The sequence below is a fragment of the Artemia franciscana genome, chromosome 3 (assembly GCF_032884065.1).
Source record: "Artemia franciscana chromosome 3, ASM3288406v1, whole genome shotgun sequence".
Taxonomy (NCBI): Eukaryota; Metazoa; Arthropoda; class Branchiopoda; order Anostraca; family Artemiidae; genus Artemia; species Artemia franciscana.
This window is the reverse complement of record NC_088865.1, coordinates 47,724,458-47,744,357: the sequence shown is the minus strand read 5'-3', so window position 1 is coordinate 47,744,357 and position 19,900 is coordinate 47,724,458. Positions and strand designations below refer to the sequence as shown.

Here is a 19,900-nt window from a genome sequence, read left to right as displayed (position 1 = left end):
TCTCTCTCTCTCTCTCTCTCTCTCTCTCTCTCTCTCACTCTCTCTCTCTCTCTCTCACTCTCTCTCTCTCTCTCTCTCTCTCTCTCTCTCTCTCTCTCTCTCTCTCTCTCTCTCATCTCTCTCTATCCTTGCCTGTGTGTCTGACTCTGTATTTTCCTGTCTCTGTGTCTGACTCTCTGTGTATGTGTGGTGTTTTTTTTTGTCTCTCTCCCTCCATGTCTGTGTTTCTGGTTGAATGTTTTGCTGTCTCTGTATCTGTCTTTGTGTGGTTTTTTACTCTGTGTTTACGGGTGCTCTCTCTCTCTCTCTCTCTCTCTCTCTCTCTCTCTCTCTCTCTCTCTCTCTCTCTCTCTCTCTCTCTCTCTCTCTCTCTCTCTCTCTCTCTCTCTCTCTCTGTGCCTGTGAATCTGAGTGTGTGTTAGCTTGTCTCTGTGTCTGCCTTTGTGTGTTTGTGTTTTTTACTCTTTGTGCATGTTTGTCTCTTCTCTCTCTCCCCGTGCCTGTAAGTCTCAGTGTGTTTTTCTTTTTCTGTTTCTGTCTTAGTCTATTTGACTCTGCGTGTATGTTTGTGTTTTTGTCACTCTCACTCTCTCTCTCTTTTTCTTTCTCTCTCTCTCTCTCTCTCTCTCTCTCTCTCTCTCTCTCTCTCTCTTTCTCTCTGCCTCTGTGCTGTCCTGCCTCTGTGTCTGTCTTTGTGTGTTTGTTTGTGTCTGACTATGTGTTTTTGTATGTATTTTTCTCTCTTTCTCTCTTCCTGCTTTTTTTCTGACTCTACGTTTCCTTTTCTTTGTGTTCCTGTGTGTCTGACAATGTGTTTTGTGTGTATTTTTAACTCTGTTCATCTCTTTGTCAGTAGGTATGAGCTTCTGCTTGTCTGTCTCTATGTGTAGACTTCTGAAGAATAATCCTGACCATCTTTCTCAGACCTCGGTAAAAAAATCCGATTAACCTATCTCAGACTCTAGTAATTTCCCAAAGGTAGAAAAACCTTTGTCTCTGAAAATTACTTTTTTTGCATCTCAGACTTTTGAAAAACACTCTAAGCGTTGGAATTGTTAGCGTACCCTAAGAGTAATGGATTCATAACAAAGTAATGCAATGAAATATTTTTATTGAAAAAGTGGTATATAGAATATCATCATAAGAAAATGAATGCTTTGAATACAAACCATAAAATACTTCATTATGTTCTCTCTTAAAATGGTAATTTTTCCATTTTTGGGTCATATATAACTTTTAACAGCCTTGCCATATATTTCATCATTTATATTATTGGATTTATTGACATTGAGTGTATCTGATGGTACACTTTTAATTTTACTAGTAATGTTTGTCGGCTCTTCAGTTTGAATCAATTCATTTTTATATTACATGGTGATATTATCTGTCCAAGCCTTTTTTATTTTACTCGTGGTTTCATTACCTATTATAACATTATCAGTTTGCAGTTTTTGCATCAGCAACATAGGTAAACAATCACGTAACAAACACCTCCCTATAGTACTATGTAACAAAAAGGTATTCTATAGTTTTACGTAAAATACAGATATACTATAGTGTTACAGAAGAGCCAGGGGCGCGTATTAACGTCCTCTAGCAACTCCAATAGTGTATCCCCTATGTGAGTCGTCACGGCGACTCTGGCGTCAGTACTAGTTACACAGCAATTACAACTATAATAGTAATGGCATGCTTTTGCAATTATTATAGTAGAAGATAGCTTCAGTTCAGGGTAGATTGACAGTAACTTACTATTAGGCTGTATACAAAAATATTTTAAGTTTTTTGTAGTGACGCTAATGGTTAGATAGGATAAGGTTCAAATTTTTACGGAGCCAATATATATATTTCGTTTCAATTCTTTCTTGTAGATTCCTCGACAAAATACGCTGGTACCTTTTGCTAGTGGGTGTACCTATCATTGGTTACCAATGGTTTTGAGGATATGAATAATTCTTCCGTATCTATTACGGGTAGAAAATTTCAAGTGAGAATAGGTTCTTACAGGACGGTCATGTTCAAAGATAAAAGGATAGGACCTTCCTTCAAATTAGTTTACCTTTGACTTGATCAAAATAATTTGGAAAATAGATACAAGAGGCAATTACCTTACCTGAAATCTTACCTTAGATCTTCCTGTGCATCCAAAGGCCTCTAACACGTCTAAGAAGAGTCGCAAATCACCTCTGTAACTGGTGGCAGCGATAACTCCTTCACACTTTAGTTGTAGGGAGGCATGAAGAACGCAGGTCATTGTCGAAGTTACGACGGAGTGTGTTCTTGGGTCGTCCTCTTCAACGGGTCTCAGGTATAAAAAAGAATGCGTAATACGTGGCCTAAGTAGCTCCATCTGCGTCTTTGTATAGCTTTGTTGAGGTATGGCTGGCCTGTTATCTCTCTTATATGAGCATTTGTGACTCCGGGTACAACCGTTGTCGAAGGACTGGATTCTCATCTCTTGGTCATGGCTAAGATGCTAAGTTCCTGATGCGTAAAGGAGGACAGGCAGGACATTAATGTTGAACAGGCGGAGTTTGAGCAGAAGAACGAAACAATCTGATCTGCATACTTTATTAAGCCTATTGAAGGTGCTGTTAGCCTGACCAGTTTGGCCAATGCCTTCTTTGTCTGTGTATCCTGAATTCTCGAAGGTGGTGCTTAGGTAGGAAGTTAACTAACTGTTCTACATCTTTGTCGCCGCTTTTTAATTTCATAGGTGAGTTTCTTGATGCCATTACTTTGATTTTACTGGTATTAACAATAAGCCCGAATCCACCTGTTTTCGGTTGAATGTTTGAGAGTAATTCCTGAATCTGTGTTTTGTTGGTTTCAAGTATTGCAATATCATTAGTAAAATCTAGGTCGCTGAGCAGGCGATCTTTTAGGCGTGATCCAGCTGACTTGATACTCAATATTATATAGTCGATGACCAATGTGAACAGTAGTGGCGATAAGACACAGCCTTGTTTCACCCCAGAGAGGATTTGGAACTTACGTGATTTTCCCTCTATAAGTCCTCAAACAGCTGTTTGTATCCTCGTATATGGCCATAATGAGCTTAACTATGATGTCAGGGATACCGTAATGACGGAGAAGCTTCATAGTGATTGGCGATCCAAAGATTTGAATGCCTTTTCGAAATCTATGAGGATGATATATAGCTGGTTGCACCATTCGCAGGTCTCCTCTGTGAGGATTCGCAAGGTGAAAATCAGGTCGGTACAAGAGTGGTTTGTGTGAAAATAATTTTGTTCGTCATGGAGATAGTCATCTACGTATCGTCGAATAGGGCTATAATAATGTAGGACAGTAGTTTACCAGGCATGAAAAGTAGGCTAATGCTGTGCCGGTTATTGCATAAGGTGAGGTCACCTTTCTTAAACAGCTTGATGAGCATGCCGTGGCATCAGTCGGATGGTACTTTGGCTTTTGATCAGATGATTTTGAAGAAGTCTTTCCAATAGGACACAAGAGTGGTCATAGAGCATTTCAGCATTTCTGTTGTGATGCGGTTGTCTCCTACTGACCTGCCGTTTTTCAGCTTTTTGACTGCCTTCAACATTTCGTCTTCGGTAGGAGGATCGGTGGGGATATGCGGAAGTATCCGTGAGGTTTAAGGGATAGAGATTGGCTCTTCTCAGCATTGTCTACTCAGCATTTTTTCGATATGTTTCGCCAATATCTCCCTTTTCTTTTCGGACCCGGATATCAGCACGCCATTTTCATTCTTCACCGTATCATCACTGTGTTTCCTATTCCCAATGATCTCGTTCGTGATCTTGTAAATCAACCTGCTATCGCCATTATTTGCAGCTTCTTCAACTTTTGCGGCCTTCGCTTCTTAGAAGTGACATTTATTTTCACATGCACTCTTCTTGACAAGGGAATTTAATTGATGGAGTTTTAATTAAGAAATGAGAAGAATTGGGCAGACACAATTTGAACACTATGAAGGGAATTATAAATCTGATTTTCTTGTAAGAATGTGCCCGTTTTCTTCTGTTATATCTTTCTCTTATTTATAGCTGGATCTATCTATATTTTTATGGTTACAAAAAGCAAGAACTGATCTATACCTTCAAATAGGTTTAGCAACTATGTTGCGAATTTTGAAATCTTTCATGAGATAAATCATTTATAAGGCTTCAAATGGTTAACAAATTCCAATTTAATGCACACGTTGAAAGAAAAAAATTCAGAATTAAGAGTCTGAAGCAATTTAGAGGCCTGAAAATCATATTCTGCTGAGAGATGAGACTGTGTGTCATCTCTGTCCCTAAGGAGTTTGCCACTTTTCCTAGTTGGTGTACGAATTCATTGGCTATTGATGCGCTTTTTAGGCTAAGATAAATCATTTTATTTGATATTCTTTGTTCCAATACATTTCAGGGTAAGAAATTTTGCCTCCCTGCAGTTATACAGCAATTGCAAATAAAATGCATAACAGACTGATATAGCAGTTATTATAATAAACAGTAATTGCAATAATATGACTCCAAAAAGCTAGAGCTAGATACAAAGCGTCTACATGATGATATTTCAATTTTTACCCCGCATTGATGATGATGGTAACATTTAAAAAGGATAAGGCTCAGCTAATTAAAATACAATATATATTTATATATATATATATATATATATATATATATATATATATATATATATATATATATATATATATATATATATTCCTAGTGGGTGTTCCTCTTCCACTGCATTTTAGGAAACAAAACATTCGGTTCGATATCAACAACGGAGAGGGGCATGCAAGTGAGAGTAGATCGTTGAGGAAGATTTTATTAGAAGATAAAGCGTTAAAGACTTCGGTTTACCTTTTTTTTTCTGTTGTCCCGGCCAGATTTTTCCTCGGCAGGGTTTAAGGAGGCATTTCCGCACCCTCTCCAGTGTTATCTCCTAGTTATAGGAGCTGATGTCATAGGTGTTCCATTTGTAGGTAATCTATAGTGAAGACATAAACCTAGCAACAAGGGGTATCATACTTGTGCCAATTCGTCTACATATTATTCGTTTCTAATACATTTAAGGGTGCAATACACATAATCATTTAAGGTTCTACTGTCTGTAAAGTAAATAAAATATTTACAAATCCATTCCTTGGTCTCCAAGCCAAAGTATTGCTCCTTCAACACTTTTGCCGATTTTACCGATGCAACACTTTACGTTGCCTAGGCAACGCAATTTAGCTTTAACTTTAACTTTAGCTTTAACTAAGTTTGAAGATGTGCGTAGTATGCGTAAACTGCAAAGAAATAATTGAGATCGTTTTACGTTTCAGCTTGGCTGTTTACTTCCAAATAAACTTCGTTTTGTTTTAGATTAAGTGAGTCGAAGAGATTTATCCTGATACTTTCTTAAAACTCATTTTGATTCAGAAGAGGTGGTAAGAGTAAGATATATAGTAATAGTAAGATAGTATGTAATAGAGAGATAATAGTGAGATAATATGTTATAAATGGTTACATTGATGATATATTTGGTCATTTGGTGGTAGGATGCGTCAAAATTAAGTCTGTCAAGGCTTAAATACTCAAGGTCAAATATTCTTTTTAACGGGTGATTTTTTTTTTTTGTAGTGTAGGTGTTATACTAATCTTGTTATTTGCCTTTATTAGTAAAGCTGGTTGTGCCACTGAAAAGAGAGCTCTGGGATTAAAAAATAGCAAAAAAGAAAGTAAGAAAATATTATATTTTAGGCTAATTGTGGCTGTTGTTTAAAGAACCTCGTAATTCAATATTGATTTAGTAAAATTTTCTGCAGCATTGCTGCCTCCCCCCTCGTTGCAGACATGGCGTTGAATTGTTTTCTAGATAGCGTGAGATGTCCTTAGGGGCTTTCTGTTCTTATCACTTCCTGTTGAAATTACCAAGAACTGAGCTTTATCGAAACTATTACTTACAAGGACCTTTTTTTAGGAAGAATCAAGGGAAGTATTCGCAAGAAATTAACAAGTGAAATCGCGAGAAGGAAAACATGGAAGCCAACCATTCCAGATTTGGTACAACTCATGTTAGAAGCCAGAGAATCAGACAAAGAAAAGGTAAAAATTGAAAGAAGCAAATTCTTGAACCAGGATGAAATTTCTCCATATGAGCTAAAGTCTGATAAGGCTTTCCAGCGCTAAGCTCAGGCCTTTAGAAGGATTGTGTGTTCTTAAAAATTTGATACAGAGTCACTGACGCTTACTATTCTTAATTGTAAGCCGCAGATTAAATACTGAATGAATAATACGTTTAGACAAAATTTGAGTGTTTAAGATTACTAAATAAAAAAAATTCCTGAAAGAAGATTTTCAAAGAAAAGTAAAGAACCATATTAAAAATTAAGAAATAAAGAATTATCAAAGATCATATAATAATCCAAACTCAGAACGACCGGAAATTTCTATCAAACAATAAATGAAACCCAAAAACAGAGACCAATTCAAATAAATATTCACGTCAAACATAAAGATAAAAGATACTGATATAAATTAAAAACTATAACGTAAAATGAGTAAAAAAAAGACTTAAATCAAAGCTAAAACGAACAGAAATAACCACAAACAGAAGTTTTGCCTCCACCCGCTCCCTCTGATCGTGAACCTTCTAAAGCGCTATTGCATCACTTGTTTTTTTGGAAGCCAAAGTCTTTTGAACAGTATACTTTACTTTTAATACATTGACGAAAAAGAATCAAGATGACAAGAAGGAACTAATGAAAATAAACCGACTATTTAACGAATAGTAAATTATTCATTGAAAATGAGCGGAGAGTTTAGGTTTATGGAAAGGTGGCTGGTGAGTATAGTGAGTGATGACTGTTTTGTAAGTAATGAAAGTTGAGGACAATTTCTATGGCTAGCGTGGAGAGTATAGGCTTGTGGAAAGATGGCTGGTGAGTATAGTTAGTGATGATTGTTTTGTAAGTAATGAAAGTTGAGGACAATTTCTATGGCTAGTGATAAATTATGTGCATAGTTTAAACACGATGCATGCATTGTGTGAAGTTTTTGTACACACAATATTAATTAGTTACTCAATAAAAATTATTATTAATATTACTATTACTTTTACTTTCATTAAAAAATATATAAAAGAAAGTCAGACAAAATTCAATAATATTTCCAGCACTATGCTTATCTGTTTTCTATTTTGATTATATAACAAATTGTATCCTTTAGTACAAACTGTGATCAATCCCAAAAGTTAAGAAACGTGTTCAATTTAAATCCATTCTTGAAGTTCTCACACTGTCGTCATTCAAAAAGACAACAGTACTGTACCAGAATTTAACACAAAAGCAACTTGCAATGAAAGGATAAGATGCTTATACGGCTGGATTATTCATTGTCAGATCTATCAACTAACCAAACCAGAATTACCTTTATACTTACACTTTATTTTAGAGAATGATATAAACTAACTCAATAAATGGGATTGTTTTTTCTATTTCTGCATGATTCTGAAACCTGTTCATCATATTTTAAAAAAAAAAATCAAAAAAAAATCAAGATTGTATAAAATTCAAATTCAAAATTATTCACGAATAAAATTCAAATTCAAAACCATTCACAAATTCTTCACTACATCTTCATTTGCGAAGACAGAAGCACAGGACCAGGGTTTAACATATAAGAATAAGACATCCTGCACCGAAAGGATAAGATACTTATAATATTGGATTTATCATTTTCAGATATATCAATTCACCAATCCAGAATGACCTTATCATGTAACTTATACTTTATTTTAGAGAATGATATAAAATAACTCAGTAAATGGATTTTTTCTATTTCCGCATGTTGCTGAAACTTTTTACATGGATTACTTGCAATTACTTGCAAAATACTGATAACTTGCCCCACTCAAACATAAGTTGTTATTTATTCTTATTGCATTCATTCAGCCAGTGCGGATCATTTCATAATTGTGCTTATCGAGAACTTCTCTGTGGATATACCTTTTTTGCTTAATTGCTTTTGGACTGATGCCGAGTCGCGAGTGAAATTTGCTTACCATGGACAATTGGAATACCAGTACGCTTTATTATTGCTCGGTTTTGAACTTTGTTCAGCACAATCCCGATGAGGGATAGGACCATCAGTCGATTGTAAAATACGCTAGTGATTTTTTTCTTGGAGCTACGAAACTTTTATATAGCAATTGCTTCCCAGATGAGCCTATACCTTTTCGTTAGGGACCCAGTGCTAAGAATAGTTCATTGTCGGACATTATCGTTACTCTTTCTCGCTGCTCTACAGAAAATATCGATATTCCAGAGTTTTTGATCAAATCCACCTCTGAAGTCCTCAGTATTCCGACGTTAGCTTATTCTATCCTTACCGCGAAAGTCAACCAGTGCCTTGATCAGCTAAAATCGCTTGTTCACCTCAATTGTTAAGCAACGTCTATAAATAGCTCTTTGGTCTCAGATAGTGAGGCTACCAATCGCAAACCTTCGTACGCCGTCGTTTTTAAATATCCACGTCTAAAACTAAGAGATCCCATTTTTTCAAAGGAAAAGCTTGATTCTTTCGCTAGACATGAGGGAATTATGTCGGTAAAGTCCAATCCGGTAAGGAAAAGATGGGTTGTTATCACGCGGGATAAAGTTTTCCGCCAATTCTCTTGCCGCATCTGCTGTTGCGAGCTATCCAAATATTCTTGCTAAAGTGATTGATTAAAAACCTCTTGGAGTAATTAGGGGACTTCCTGATAGTTTTTCTAGCAGTATACTCATCAACACTACTCCTGGTCTTGTTGAGGTCACCCAGGTCGGCTCTTCTCATACATTCTGTTTAGAGTTCTTTGATTCCGCTGCACTAAAATCTGCCATCGCTACAGGTGTGCACTCGGGTTACGAGTCTTTTAAAATATCGGAATACAAGGGACTACCATGACGGTGTCTTATATGCCAAAGTATGCATCATTCGTTAGCTCACTGCCCATGTGCCCCGAATGAAATGAAGTGCTCTAAATTTTTTGGATGGCATTCCAATACTAAAGACAATCCTGGCTTAGAGGCTCCAAAATGTGCCAACTGCGGCCAAGCTCATGTTTCCTATTGCATGAATTGCCCAGTGATCAAACGCGCTCTGATCTCTGCTCCAAAATCAACCAAGCCGCTATTTTAAGTTTTCCTTCTCTCAGTATTAACGGTACAAAAGACAAAGACTTGTTAATTAACGGATTATTAGTCCATGACATAGTGTTCTTGCAAGAACATCTTTTGACCAAACATAACGTTTCTAGCCTAAAGCGATCATCTGTCCACCATTTTTTTTTCGCAAGAGGCCAAGAAAACTAGAGGCCACCTTTCCGGTGGTCTAGCAATTTTCTTCCGTTCCCCATCAAAACCCTCTGTGATTCATTTTGATGATAACATCTTAGCGATTCAATTGACAGTATGGCCTTTATGAACGTTTATTTACCTTGCACTCGACGGTCTATAACACCGTTCACATCTTTCGCTAAATGTTGCTCCGGTTTAAAGTCTCCGCTCGAAAGTCCACGTTTAAAAGACCTAAATTGGGCTTTAGCTGATGACCTTAACTATGGCATTCTTGGTACCTCTGATAGGTCAACCCTCTTGCTAGAATCACTTCCTAGCAGATATAACGTCGTAGATAAGCCTCCCATTGACGTATATTCATAACATAGTTTGTTCAAAATCGAACCTGGATTACATGATCACTTCCAGTTCCAGCTTATTATGATCGATTGTCACGGTGGACGAAAGAGAAGATTGATGACTATCTCCTTACATTTAGTTGGCTTGGTCTGTGTTTCAGTCCAACACTTTCCTTACAGTTAGTTGGCATCCCTAGTGAATAAAGCCGTGAAAAACCTACGCGTCGCTTGCGGAAAAATATCCCCAAACCAAAGCCGTTACAACCGCAACGGTTTGTGCACGATTTATAACGCTTATTGCACCCCTGTGCTTTTGTTTTTATCAGGCAAGGCTCCACTGTTTCGTAAGAAAGATCACCATACTCTACGTGAGTAGAGTGTCATCTTCCTAGATGGCACCGAAACAGAAAAATAATTGCCTGATTTGGTTTAATAGATGTGCCTTCATGAATTTGGTCTTCCAGTGATGATTTATGTAAAAATACTATCAACTTTATTCATGTTTACGACCCTCTGCAGCCTTTTTTCGATATTGATACTGGTTAATTAGTCCATGTTGTCTTTTGTTAGTTTGATTTTTTTCTATCGCTGTTTATCGTTTTTGTTTTTGTTTATTTATAATGCTCTGTACTTTGTGTTTTTTTTATACTTATACGGGTAATAAAATTCATTCATTCCTTCATTCATAGTTTTCAATCTTAGAAAAAAAAAACGAAATTGTAATTCTGTAGATCGTTAGAAATGAATCTGAGTTTTCTAATGACGACTCAGTAATTACACCGGCAGGTATGGAAAAAGTTCCAAAGCTACCAGTAGCAGAGTTGGACAGAATTCCAAAAGGTGCTGACACTTTAGCAGCCCAACTTGTGTTTTGACAGCTTTTCTTGGAGCAAAAAGTTTTTATATATGTGAAAATGGCATTTTCAGACAAAATTTGAAAACTACCAAGTAGCATTGCTACTTTGCTCCACCACTTTTTGCTCGGTGGGTGGTCGGCAACTTAAAACTGTAGGGTTACAGAAAAACAACAATCAGAAACTTGCACAGAGAACATAAGCCTCACTTAAACCTTTGAGTAAATTTTACTTTACGTAGCTCAAAGACAATTTTCTTGTAGCTGGCTACGCTTTCCGCTGGCGTTTGCGACTAGTGGACAGTTGTTTGACCTGATATTCGCAAGCGGGTGGAATATACGTAGACTTTTAATAAGTATCCATTTGGCTTTTGGAAAATGTTTTAGTCAAGTAGTTTTTAACATTGAATTCAAATTATTACTATCATTGCTTTGAAACAAAAACAACAATGAATTCAGTTTTTTTCATTTTGTTAATTGATAATATCCTGCAATGAACAGCAATGGTGAAACACTTGTTGAATTCTAACTAAGACAGAGCTACGGTACCAGTATATTGAAATAAGTTGATTGGAACAATCTAAAAATGTCCTTTTAAATAATTTATTTCCCATAAGATATTTTTTTTAAAAGATTTAAGCCAGTTTTAGATTTTGATGAGCGTTAATCTTTTTGCAATTAAGACACATCTTGTCAAGTAACCTCGTTTTTACAGGTTAGTTAAAAGTTATACATTAATCACAAAGGGGCTTTTTAGAAATAAAGTGTGTGAAATACCATGAATCACTGTTTTACACAACTGGTTACACCAATGACTGATTACTAACATTTGCTTTCATTTAAAAAAGGGTGCTTTAATGTCACTAGATTCATATGTGAGATCAATCACCATATTTATTTTTAGCCAACCGCATTGCTCTTTGAGTTTATGTCAGAATGGGAAGCCGAATAAACCCCGCCAAATTTTCTCATTTCGCATTTACCTATTGCAGAGTACACATCTAGATATATGAACTGTGACTTATTGGTGCTATGTTAGATTTTTAGTCATTTAAAAGGACGCCCAACTTGGCTGCTTCTATAATATGAAGACGAAAAGATCAAAAATGGGGTTTTTAAGACCAAAATAACATACACAAAAATAACAGAATATTCGAAAGGACAACTACCTTTCGATAGAAAAGAGGTGGTTTTGCTTTAAGAATATGCATTTTTTTTAGTATTTTCGCTTGGCCCTAAAAACCATATTTTTGATGGTTTCTTATTTTTACTTCTTCGTTTCTTTTTCTGTATATGACTTGTAAATGTGGTTTAAGAAATTATGTGCTTCTGTAAAATGATATTATCTGCAAATAAAAAGAATAAAAGTTTTTTTAATCGAAGAATTTTTCTCAAATTGCTTTTCTCTGTGGTCATGCCTTAATTGGTCTTAAATAGTTAATAGTTGAAAATCAGTTGCAATTTCATTATTTATCAATTATTAACAGAGCGCAGAAAGATTTCTTTTTTCGGGCATAAGCTCTCTTCGATTAGCTTTCATTTAACTTTTTTTATAATTGAAGGTATTTATATTTTTTCAGTAACTACTTTTCAGCTAATTTTTTATTGTTTAGACAACCATTTTATTGCCATATCATGCTTGTCTTGGAAGCAACTTCAAACGGGTTGGCTTGTACAATTTACTGTCTTGAGTTATTTCCAATAAAAAATAAAAATAAAACATTAGGATGAAACAATAATATTGAAGTATTTACGATAATAATTTTTTGTTTATCAGATTTCACAATTTATTTATTTAAAAAATATATTTTTTAAAATGAGGGGTCTATAAAAAATAAATTCTCATAACTAAAGTTTTATATAACTAAAACATATTTAATGCTCTAGTCTTATAATTTGACATTAAACTCTTACTATCAGCCTAACTATTTAGCATGCTGTTAGTTATAACAAGGCAGTATTGATAAGCCATTGTAAAAAAAACTAAAATTTGTAAACCTTTCATAGATTACTATATCTTTTTTAGTCAGATGTAACTAATTGCTCGTAAATGTAGTTCTAGTAAAAAGTTCCTAACAACATATTTTTATTTACAGCTAACTTTTTACTTATCTGACAACCATGTCATCGCTAGCTCAATATTTGTTCTTCTTGGAGGCTATGAGACAACTTCAAATGCCTTGGCCTATACAACCTATTGTCTGGCGTTATTTCCAGATATACAAGAAAAACTTTATGAGGAAATTAGAGAGTTTTTTCCTGTAAGTATATATTTCTTTCCTAATTATCCAACAAAAATGCATAAAATTTTACTTTTATTTACAGCTAAATTTTTACTTATCTGACAACCATGTCATTGCTAGCTCAATATTTGTTCTTCTTGGAGGCTATGAGTCAACTTCAAATGCCTTGGCCTATACAACCTACTGTCTTGCGTTATTTCCAGATAAACAAGAAAAACTTTATGAGGAAATCAGAGAGTTTTTTCCTGTAAGTATGTATTTCTTTCCTAGTTATCCAACGAAAGTATACATAAAATTTTACTGAGATACATACTTATTGTTGATATAAAATATAAGCTATTTCTTAGAGAGAAACACTTAATAATAAATATTGACAAAATGGCCACACGTATTATGCATTAATCAATAGACAAGTAGATTTCTTAATATAAAAACTTTTTCACGTAGTGTCAGGGCGTTTAAACTAAACAAAAAAAAGTTTTGTTTTCTTTTTTTTCTCACGTTTTAAGGTTAAAGATTCCATTCCCCCCTTTTCTTAATCAGGCTGACTAGAACCAACCTCAAAATGAAACCAGAATATATTTAACTAAAATCGGTTGGGACACTGTTAAACTGGAAATGACCTTGACAAACAAATTATTAAAAAATTATTATTAATTGATTAACAAATTATTTCCCAATACTTAGTAAACGTCATGAATTATTTTGCTATCGGTTTTGCTTATTGCAGGCCACTATTATTAGGCTAATTTAGGCTAATTTTACTTAATAGAAATTTGTACGTTAAATTTGACGTTCTAATAAGGATAGAGACAATTGAAAAGGATGGAAATTTACATTATATTGTTTAAGCTTCTAGATAAAAAAGATGAAGGATTATAGCGAATTACATATAATTCTGAAAATCTTGTAGGAACTATGATTCTGGATTTGGGAGCTGTGTGAGCTAAAATCCTGAAAATGTGGGAACTAGAGTGTGATAATGTCTTGGAAAATATAATGATAATTATAATTATTATAATTGTATATAATTATATTTATAAATATATAATTATATATAATTGATAATCATAGCAAAAGAACGGTGGACTAACAAGAATCCATATTGCGGCGTTCAACTGGAATACGATCAATTATGGAAAATATATTGCACCAATCTTATATTATCTGGATCTACGCATAACAACTCAAAGATGGCGCTTTATAAATCTTTGCCAAATTTGTGGTTAAACACAAAAAATGAAAGAGAAATAAAACAAAACAATGTATTGCTAAAAAAAATGAGAAATTTGGCAAAGATTATATCTTCGCAGATTTAAGTAGAAGCAAATGGTGCCAAAATTCGGAAAGAAAGCAAGAAAACCTTAGGATACAAATGACGCTCAGCACACCAAAATTAGGATAGTGAATTTTCTTGGAAGCCCTTTTTTTAAAATTCTGAAAATCTTGTGGGAACTATAATTCTGGATTTGGGAGCTGTGTGAACTAAAATCCTGAAAATGTGGGAACTAAATTGTGATAATTTTTTGGAAAATATGAGAAGCTTTCGAGAAGAATGACTAAAAATAGCTTTGAATATTCTTTTCTATGCTTGAAAAATTCTGAAAATGTAAATAAAACTCACCTAAGCTAGTTCGTAACCTAAAGGAGCTCTTTTGGAACGCAAAAAAATTCTTAAAGAATTAGCTTGCGGAATCCTGCCAGCTTTCGCAAAAAAAGAAAATCAGGGCGCCAACTACTGCAACCCAAAAAAAAGGAATTTTCCTCGTTTTTTTTTAAGATGAAGTACTTAAAACATCCACATCAGGTTTTTCGGCCATTCTCTAGTGGTGCTCAATTTATCTTGATCATGATTATTTTAGTCCATTTTGTCACAATAATTTGTTTAATTCGTTTAAATTAATTCGGTTAATTCGTATTATGCTTATTTGTTTAAATTAATGAGACAACGTTTGAGCATATAACAAAAGTACTGAAAATCCATTAAATTTAGAATCTGACTAAATTCAACTTTAGAATGCATTGTTTAATAAAAAAGGTAACGTTTAGGAAGGAGAAAAAAATACATTCAATGTTACAAATTTCCAGCCTCTTAACTAAGCAGCATAAAGATCTTTTCTTCAGCTTCAGAAAGTTTTCATGAAACTGCCTCACAAAGACGAAATTGAAACAGATTTCCCTTAAAAAATATCACGAATGCGATAGTAAGATTTTTCAACAAGCTTTGTTAAAATTTATGTCCTATCCAATGTTTTGTTTAAGTAATTGAAGAAAACAAAAATAGATAATAGATAATTTGAAGAAATAGATAATAGTTTTTAAAAGAAAAGTAAACAGCTATATTCAACCAAATACGAGCTTAGATGGACCCACTGAGTGTTGTCTCCGTTTTAAGTTTTGTATTAAATGCAAAAAAGTGTTTCAACTGAAAGTAAGGAGCAACATTAAAACTTAAATCTAACAGAAATTATTCGGTATATCAGGGATATACCGAGTATCGTTCTTAAAAGGTCGGAACAAAGAGTCCAACTTTAACATAAGGAGTGATGTATCGAAGAGGGGACAACTCCCTTGATATGCGGAATAATTTATGTTCGTTTTAAGTTTTAATGTTGCTTCTTATTTTCAATTAAAACAATTTATTTTTTTTTACATCTAATTTATAATCTTTTTCAAATAATGCCGAGAAATAGATTTTCCTCCGTAGAAAAGTCCCTCTCCCGCACAAAATTTCGATAAATAAAGCTCCTCTCACGAAAAAGTAACAGATCCCCCATCCATCCACTTGGAAGATACCCATCAGACAATTCCATCCTCGCTGAATATCTTTCAAGAAAAATTTCTTACGGACGATTCCGCCTGGAAAATTACTTTAGCTGATTTTCCTTTGAAAAGACTTTAATTTCTGGTCATTTCCCAGATCATTTCGGAAAACCTCTTCCGTGGAAAGATTTTGGCGGAAACCCCCCTCCGTGGAAAAATTTTGGCGGATATCCCTGACCTCCAGTGGAATGTTGATTTCTAGGAAAATTCCCCTCCCTCCCATTAAAAGAATTCTCCAGACAATTCCGACCCCAATAAAAATTTCCCTTGGAACATCCCCACATATTAACTTTAGTCGCCAAAGTCAAAGTAAGACAAATAAAAAAAAAAAAAAATGTGGGAATTCTGGCATGTTCACCCAGTGTAAATTAATCCCTGGACAGCAAATCCCCGTAAACTTCCTTCCCCACGGAAAGTTATCACAACTGGAATTTCTTCAAGCATAAATTCACCCCCTCCCACAAAATATATGCATACTTCTCAATAACAGATGAAATTAGTAAATAATGGGTAAATTTAGGAATTTACAGCCCTTTCCTCAGGAGTTGTGGATGTCCTGTTATCTCCAAAGTCATACATATTAAACTTTTCAACTATACTGAACAACATGGCTATCTATTTAAATGCTAATCATACAACTTTGGGGAACAGGGCTAGGGAGGGGGCTGGCTGCCCTCCAATCTTTTTGGTCACTTAAAAAGGACCCTGGAATTTTCGATCAAATAAGCCCTCTCACAATATTTTAGGAGCAATGGTTAGATACGACCACCCCTTGAAAAAACAACAACAGACAAACAAAGAAACACGCATCCGTGATCCTTCATGTGACAAAAAAAAAAATTACTAACTTCCACCTTTTCATATATATGAGCTTGAAATCTTTACAGTAGGGTTCTTCAATGTGCTGAATTTAACGGTATGATATTTTATTATTATCGCTTGACGTCTTTGGGGAGCTTTCCCTCTTTTTCCAAAAATGCGCAAATTTTCTCAGTCTCGTATTTTTTGATGGGCTCTATTAAACTTTATTTACTTTATATATTTTTAATCAGAATAAAAGATTTAGTTCTTTGACGTGATTATTGCTGTCAAAACTCAGTTACTAGAGCTTCAGTTACTTTTGAGCCGTGTTGCTGCTTACTAACAGTCCATAAAAACGCAGTGTTTGATTCAAATAAAATTAAAAGAAATATATAACACTATAAATAGGAATGAAATCAGCCCATCCAGGCCTTCGAAAGGTCTAAAGATGAACGACGCTTTACTAAATACATTATATGTTTTAAATATTGTCAATTTACAATTGATAAAAAACTGCCGGGAGTTCATTATTATTATTACTACAATAACAATTATTTTTTATTATTATATTATTATTGTTTTTATATGATATCATTAAATCATATTATTCACTATTGTTTTTATAATAAATAAAAACTGCCTAGAGTTCAAGAAATGATTTTGAGTATCATTAAATATTAGACAATCAGTGTACTTTCACTAGTTCTTTTCATTATTTTGGTTATTACGGTGATTTTCTTTGTTTTGTTGTTGCTACTTATGTAATAATTTCCACTATTTTGAAATTGACGAGTGCATGATTCTAGTAATCGTGACCCCTCCCCCGCGGATAATTCCTTGTAGTCAGTTATCAAACAGTTCGTGGTAACGAACTGTAGTAAGGAGCGACCCGGCTCAATAGTAAACGAAACTCTAAAAAACGGAATTTTGATGCTAAAATATACATCAAAAGGATCAGATTGTCATGCTGATTTTAAATATATCAGTTTCATCAAATTTAGTCTTTGTCATCAAAAGTTAGGGGCCTGAAAAAAAATTGCCTTATTTTAGAAAATAGGGAAAAACACCCCTTAAAGGTCACATAATCTTAACGAAAATCACACCATCGAATTCGGCGTATCAGAGAACCCTATAGCAAAATTTTCAAGCTCCTATCTACAAAAATGTGGAATTTCGTATTTTTTGCCAGAAGACATATCACGAGTGTGTGTTTATTTGTTTTTTATTTTTTTTTTCTTTTTCCCAGGGGTCATCGTATCGACCAAGTGGTCCTAGAATGTCGCAAGAGGGCTCATTCTAACGTAAATAAAAAGTTCTAGTGCCCTTTTAAAGTTACCAAAAAGTCAACAGATAAAAATTTTTAGATAGCAATTTTGTTCCGCATAGTCAAAAACCATAATAACTATGTCTTTGGGAATAACTTACTCCCCCACAGTCCCTGGGGGAGGGGCTGCAAGTTACAAACTTCGACCAGTGTTTACATATAATAATGGTTATTGGGAAGTGTACAGTCGTTTTCAGGGGATTTTTTTTTGGTTTTGGCGGTGGGTTGAGGGGAGGGGGCTATGTGGGAGGATCTTTCCTTGGAGAAATATGTCATTGGGGAACAGATATTCAATGAAAAGGGCGCAGGATTTTCTAAAATTGCTATAAAAAAACAATGAAAAAATAAAGATGGAAAAGTTTTTTCAATTCAAAGTAATGAGTAGCATTGACACTTAAAACGAACAGATATTATTACGCATATGAGGGGTTCTAAAAAACTTTAGCATAAAGAGCGAGGTATTTAGGAGGAGATAAATACCTCGCTCTTTATGCTATAGTATTTTTAATAATTTCAACTATTTATTCTACGGCCTTTCTGATTCAGGGGTCATCAAACAGTTCGTGGTAACGAACTGTAGTAAGGAGCGACCCGGCTCAATAGTAACCAAAACTCTAAAAAATGGAATTTTGGTACCAATAGCTACATCAGAAGAATCGCATTTTAATGCTGGTTTTAAATATATAAGTTTCATCAAGTTTAGTCTTACCCATCAAAAGTTACGAGCCTGAGAAAATTTGCGTTATTTTAGAAAATAGGGGGAAACACCCCCTAAAAGTCATAGAATCTTAACGAAAATCACACCATCAGATTCAGCGTATCAGAGAACCCTACTGTAGAAGGTTCGAGCTCCTATCTACAAAAATGTGGAATTTTGCATTTTTTGCCAGAAGGCAGATCACGGATGCGTGTTTATTTGTTTTTTTTTTTTTTTTTTCTTTTCTTTTTCCCAGGGGTGATCGTATCGACCCAGTTGTCCTAGAATGTTGCAAGAGGGCTCATTCTAACGGAAATGAAAAGTTCTAGTGCCCTTTTTAAGTGACCAAAAAAATTGAAGGGCACCTAGGTCCCCTCCCACGCTAATTATTTTCCCAAAGTCAACGGATCAAAATTCTGAGATAGCCATTTTATTCAGCGTAGTCGAAAAACCTTAGAACTATGTCTTTGGGGACGACTTACTCCCCCACAGTCCCCGTGGGAGGGGCAACAAGTTACAAACTTTGACCTGTGTTTACATATAGTAATGGTTATTGGGAAGTATACAGGCGTTTTCAGGAGGATTTTTTTGGTTTGGGGGAGGGACTGAGAAGAGGGGGATATGCTGGGGGAACTTTCCTTCGAGAATTTGTAATGGGAGAAGAAAATTTCCATGAAGGGAGAGCAGGATTTACTAGCATTATTTAAAAAAAAAACAATTAAAAAATAAAAGTGAAAAAGCTTTTTCAGCTGGAAGTAAGGAACAGCAATAAAACTTAAAACAAACATAAATTATTACCCATATGAGGGGCTCACCTCCTTCTAATATCTCGCTCTTTACGCTAAAGTATTTTCAGTAATTTCAACTACTTATTCTACGGCTTTTGTGATTCAGGGGGTCATTCTTAATGAATTGGGATAAAATTTAAGCTTTAGTGTAAAGAGCGAGGTACTGACGATGGGGAGAATCCCCTCATATATGTAATAAAAACATGAGAATACAAAAGTTCTTTACGTAAGCTAATTTATAAGTTACGTAAATCTTTTACCAATAAAAAGATTCGTAAAAAATTAAAAGTTCTAGTTGCCTTTTTAATTAACCAAAAATCGGGGGGCAACTAGGCTTCGTCCCCCGCTCTTTTTTTCTCAAAATCATTCGATCAAAATTATGAGATAGCCATTGAGCCAAAAAAAAAATATACAAATTTCGTTTTGATTATTCCTCTGCGGAGAGCCAAAATCAAAACATGCATTGATTCAAAAACGTTCAGAAATTAAATAAAAAAACAAGTTTTTTTAACTGAAAGTAAGGAGCGACATTAAAACTTAAAACGCACAGAAATTACTTCGTATATGAAAGAGGCTGCTTCCTCATCAACGCCCCGCTCTTTACGCTAAAGTTTTTTACTGTTTTAAAAGAAGAATTGAGAGAAAGAGTCAAACTTTAGCTTAAAGAGCGAGGCGTTGATGAGGAAGCAGCCTCTTTCATATACGAAGTAATTTCTGTGCGTTTTAAGTTTTAATGTCGCT

At 34.7% G+C, this 19,900-nt stretch overlaps 1 protein-coding gene across 2 annotated transcripts in view; it reads left to right on the top strand.

Annotated features, from left to right (window-relative positions):
- The window catches only part of LOC136025344 (cytochrome P450 3A8-like), a 50,483-nt gene that overhangs the window by 11,480 nt on the left and 19,103 nt on the right, over positions 1 to 19,900 (top strand). Inside the window, exons 4-5 of one of the 2 annotated variants that reach the window (XM_065701268.1) lie at positions 5,935 to 6,059; positions 12,809 to 12,973. In XM_065701268.1, the coding sequence (XP_065557340.1) occupies positions 5,935 to 6,059; positions 12,809 to 12,973 (290 nt within the window). Of the gene's footprint in view, positions 1 to 5,934; positions 6,060 to 12,579; positions 12,745 to 12,808; positions 12,974 to 19,900 lie in introns of both variants that reach the window. The other variant, XM_065701267.1, reaches the window with a different exon arrangement.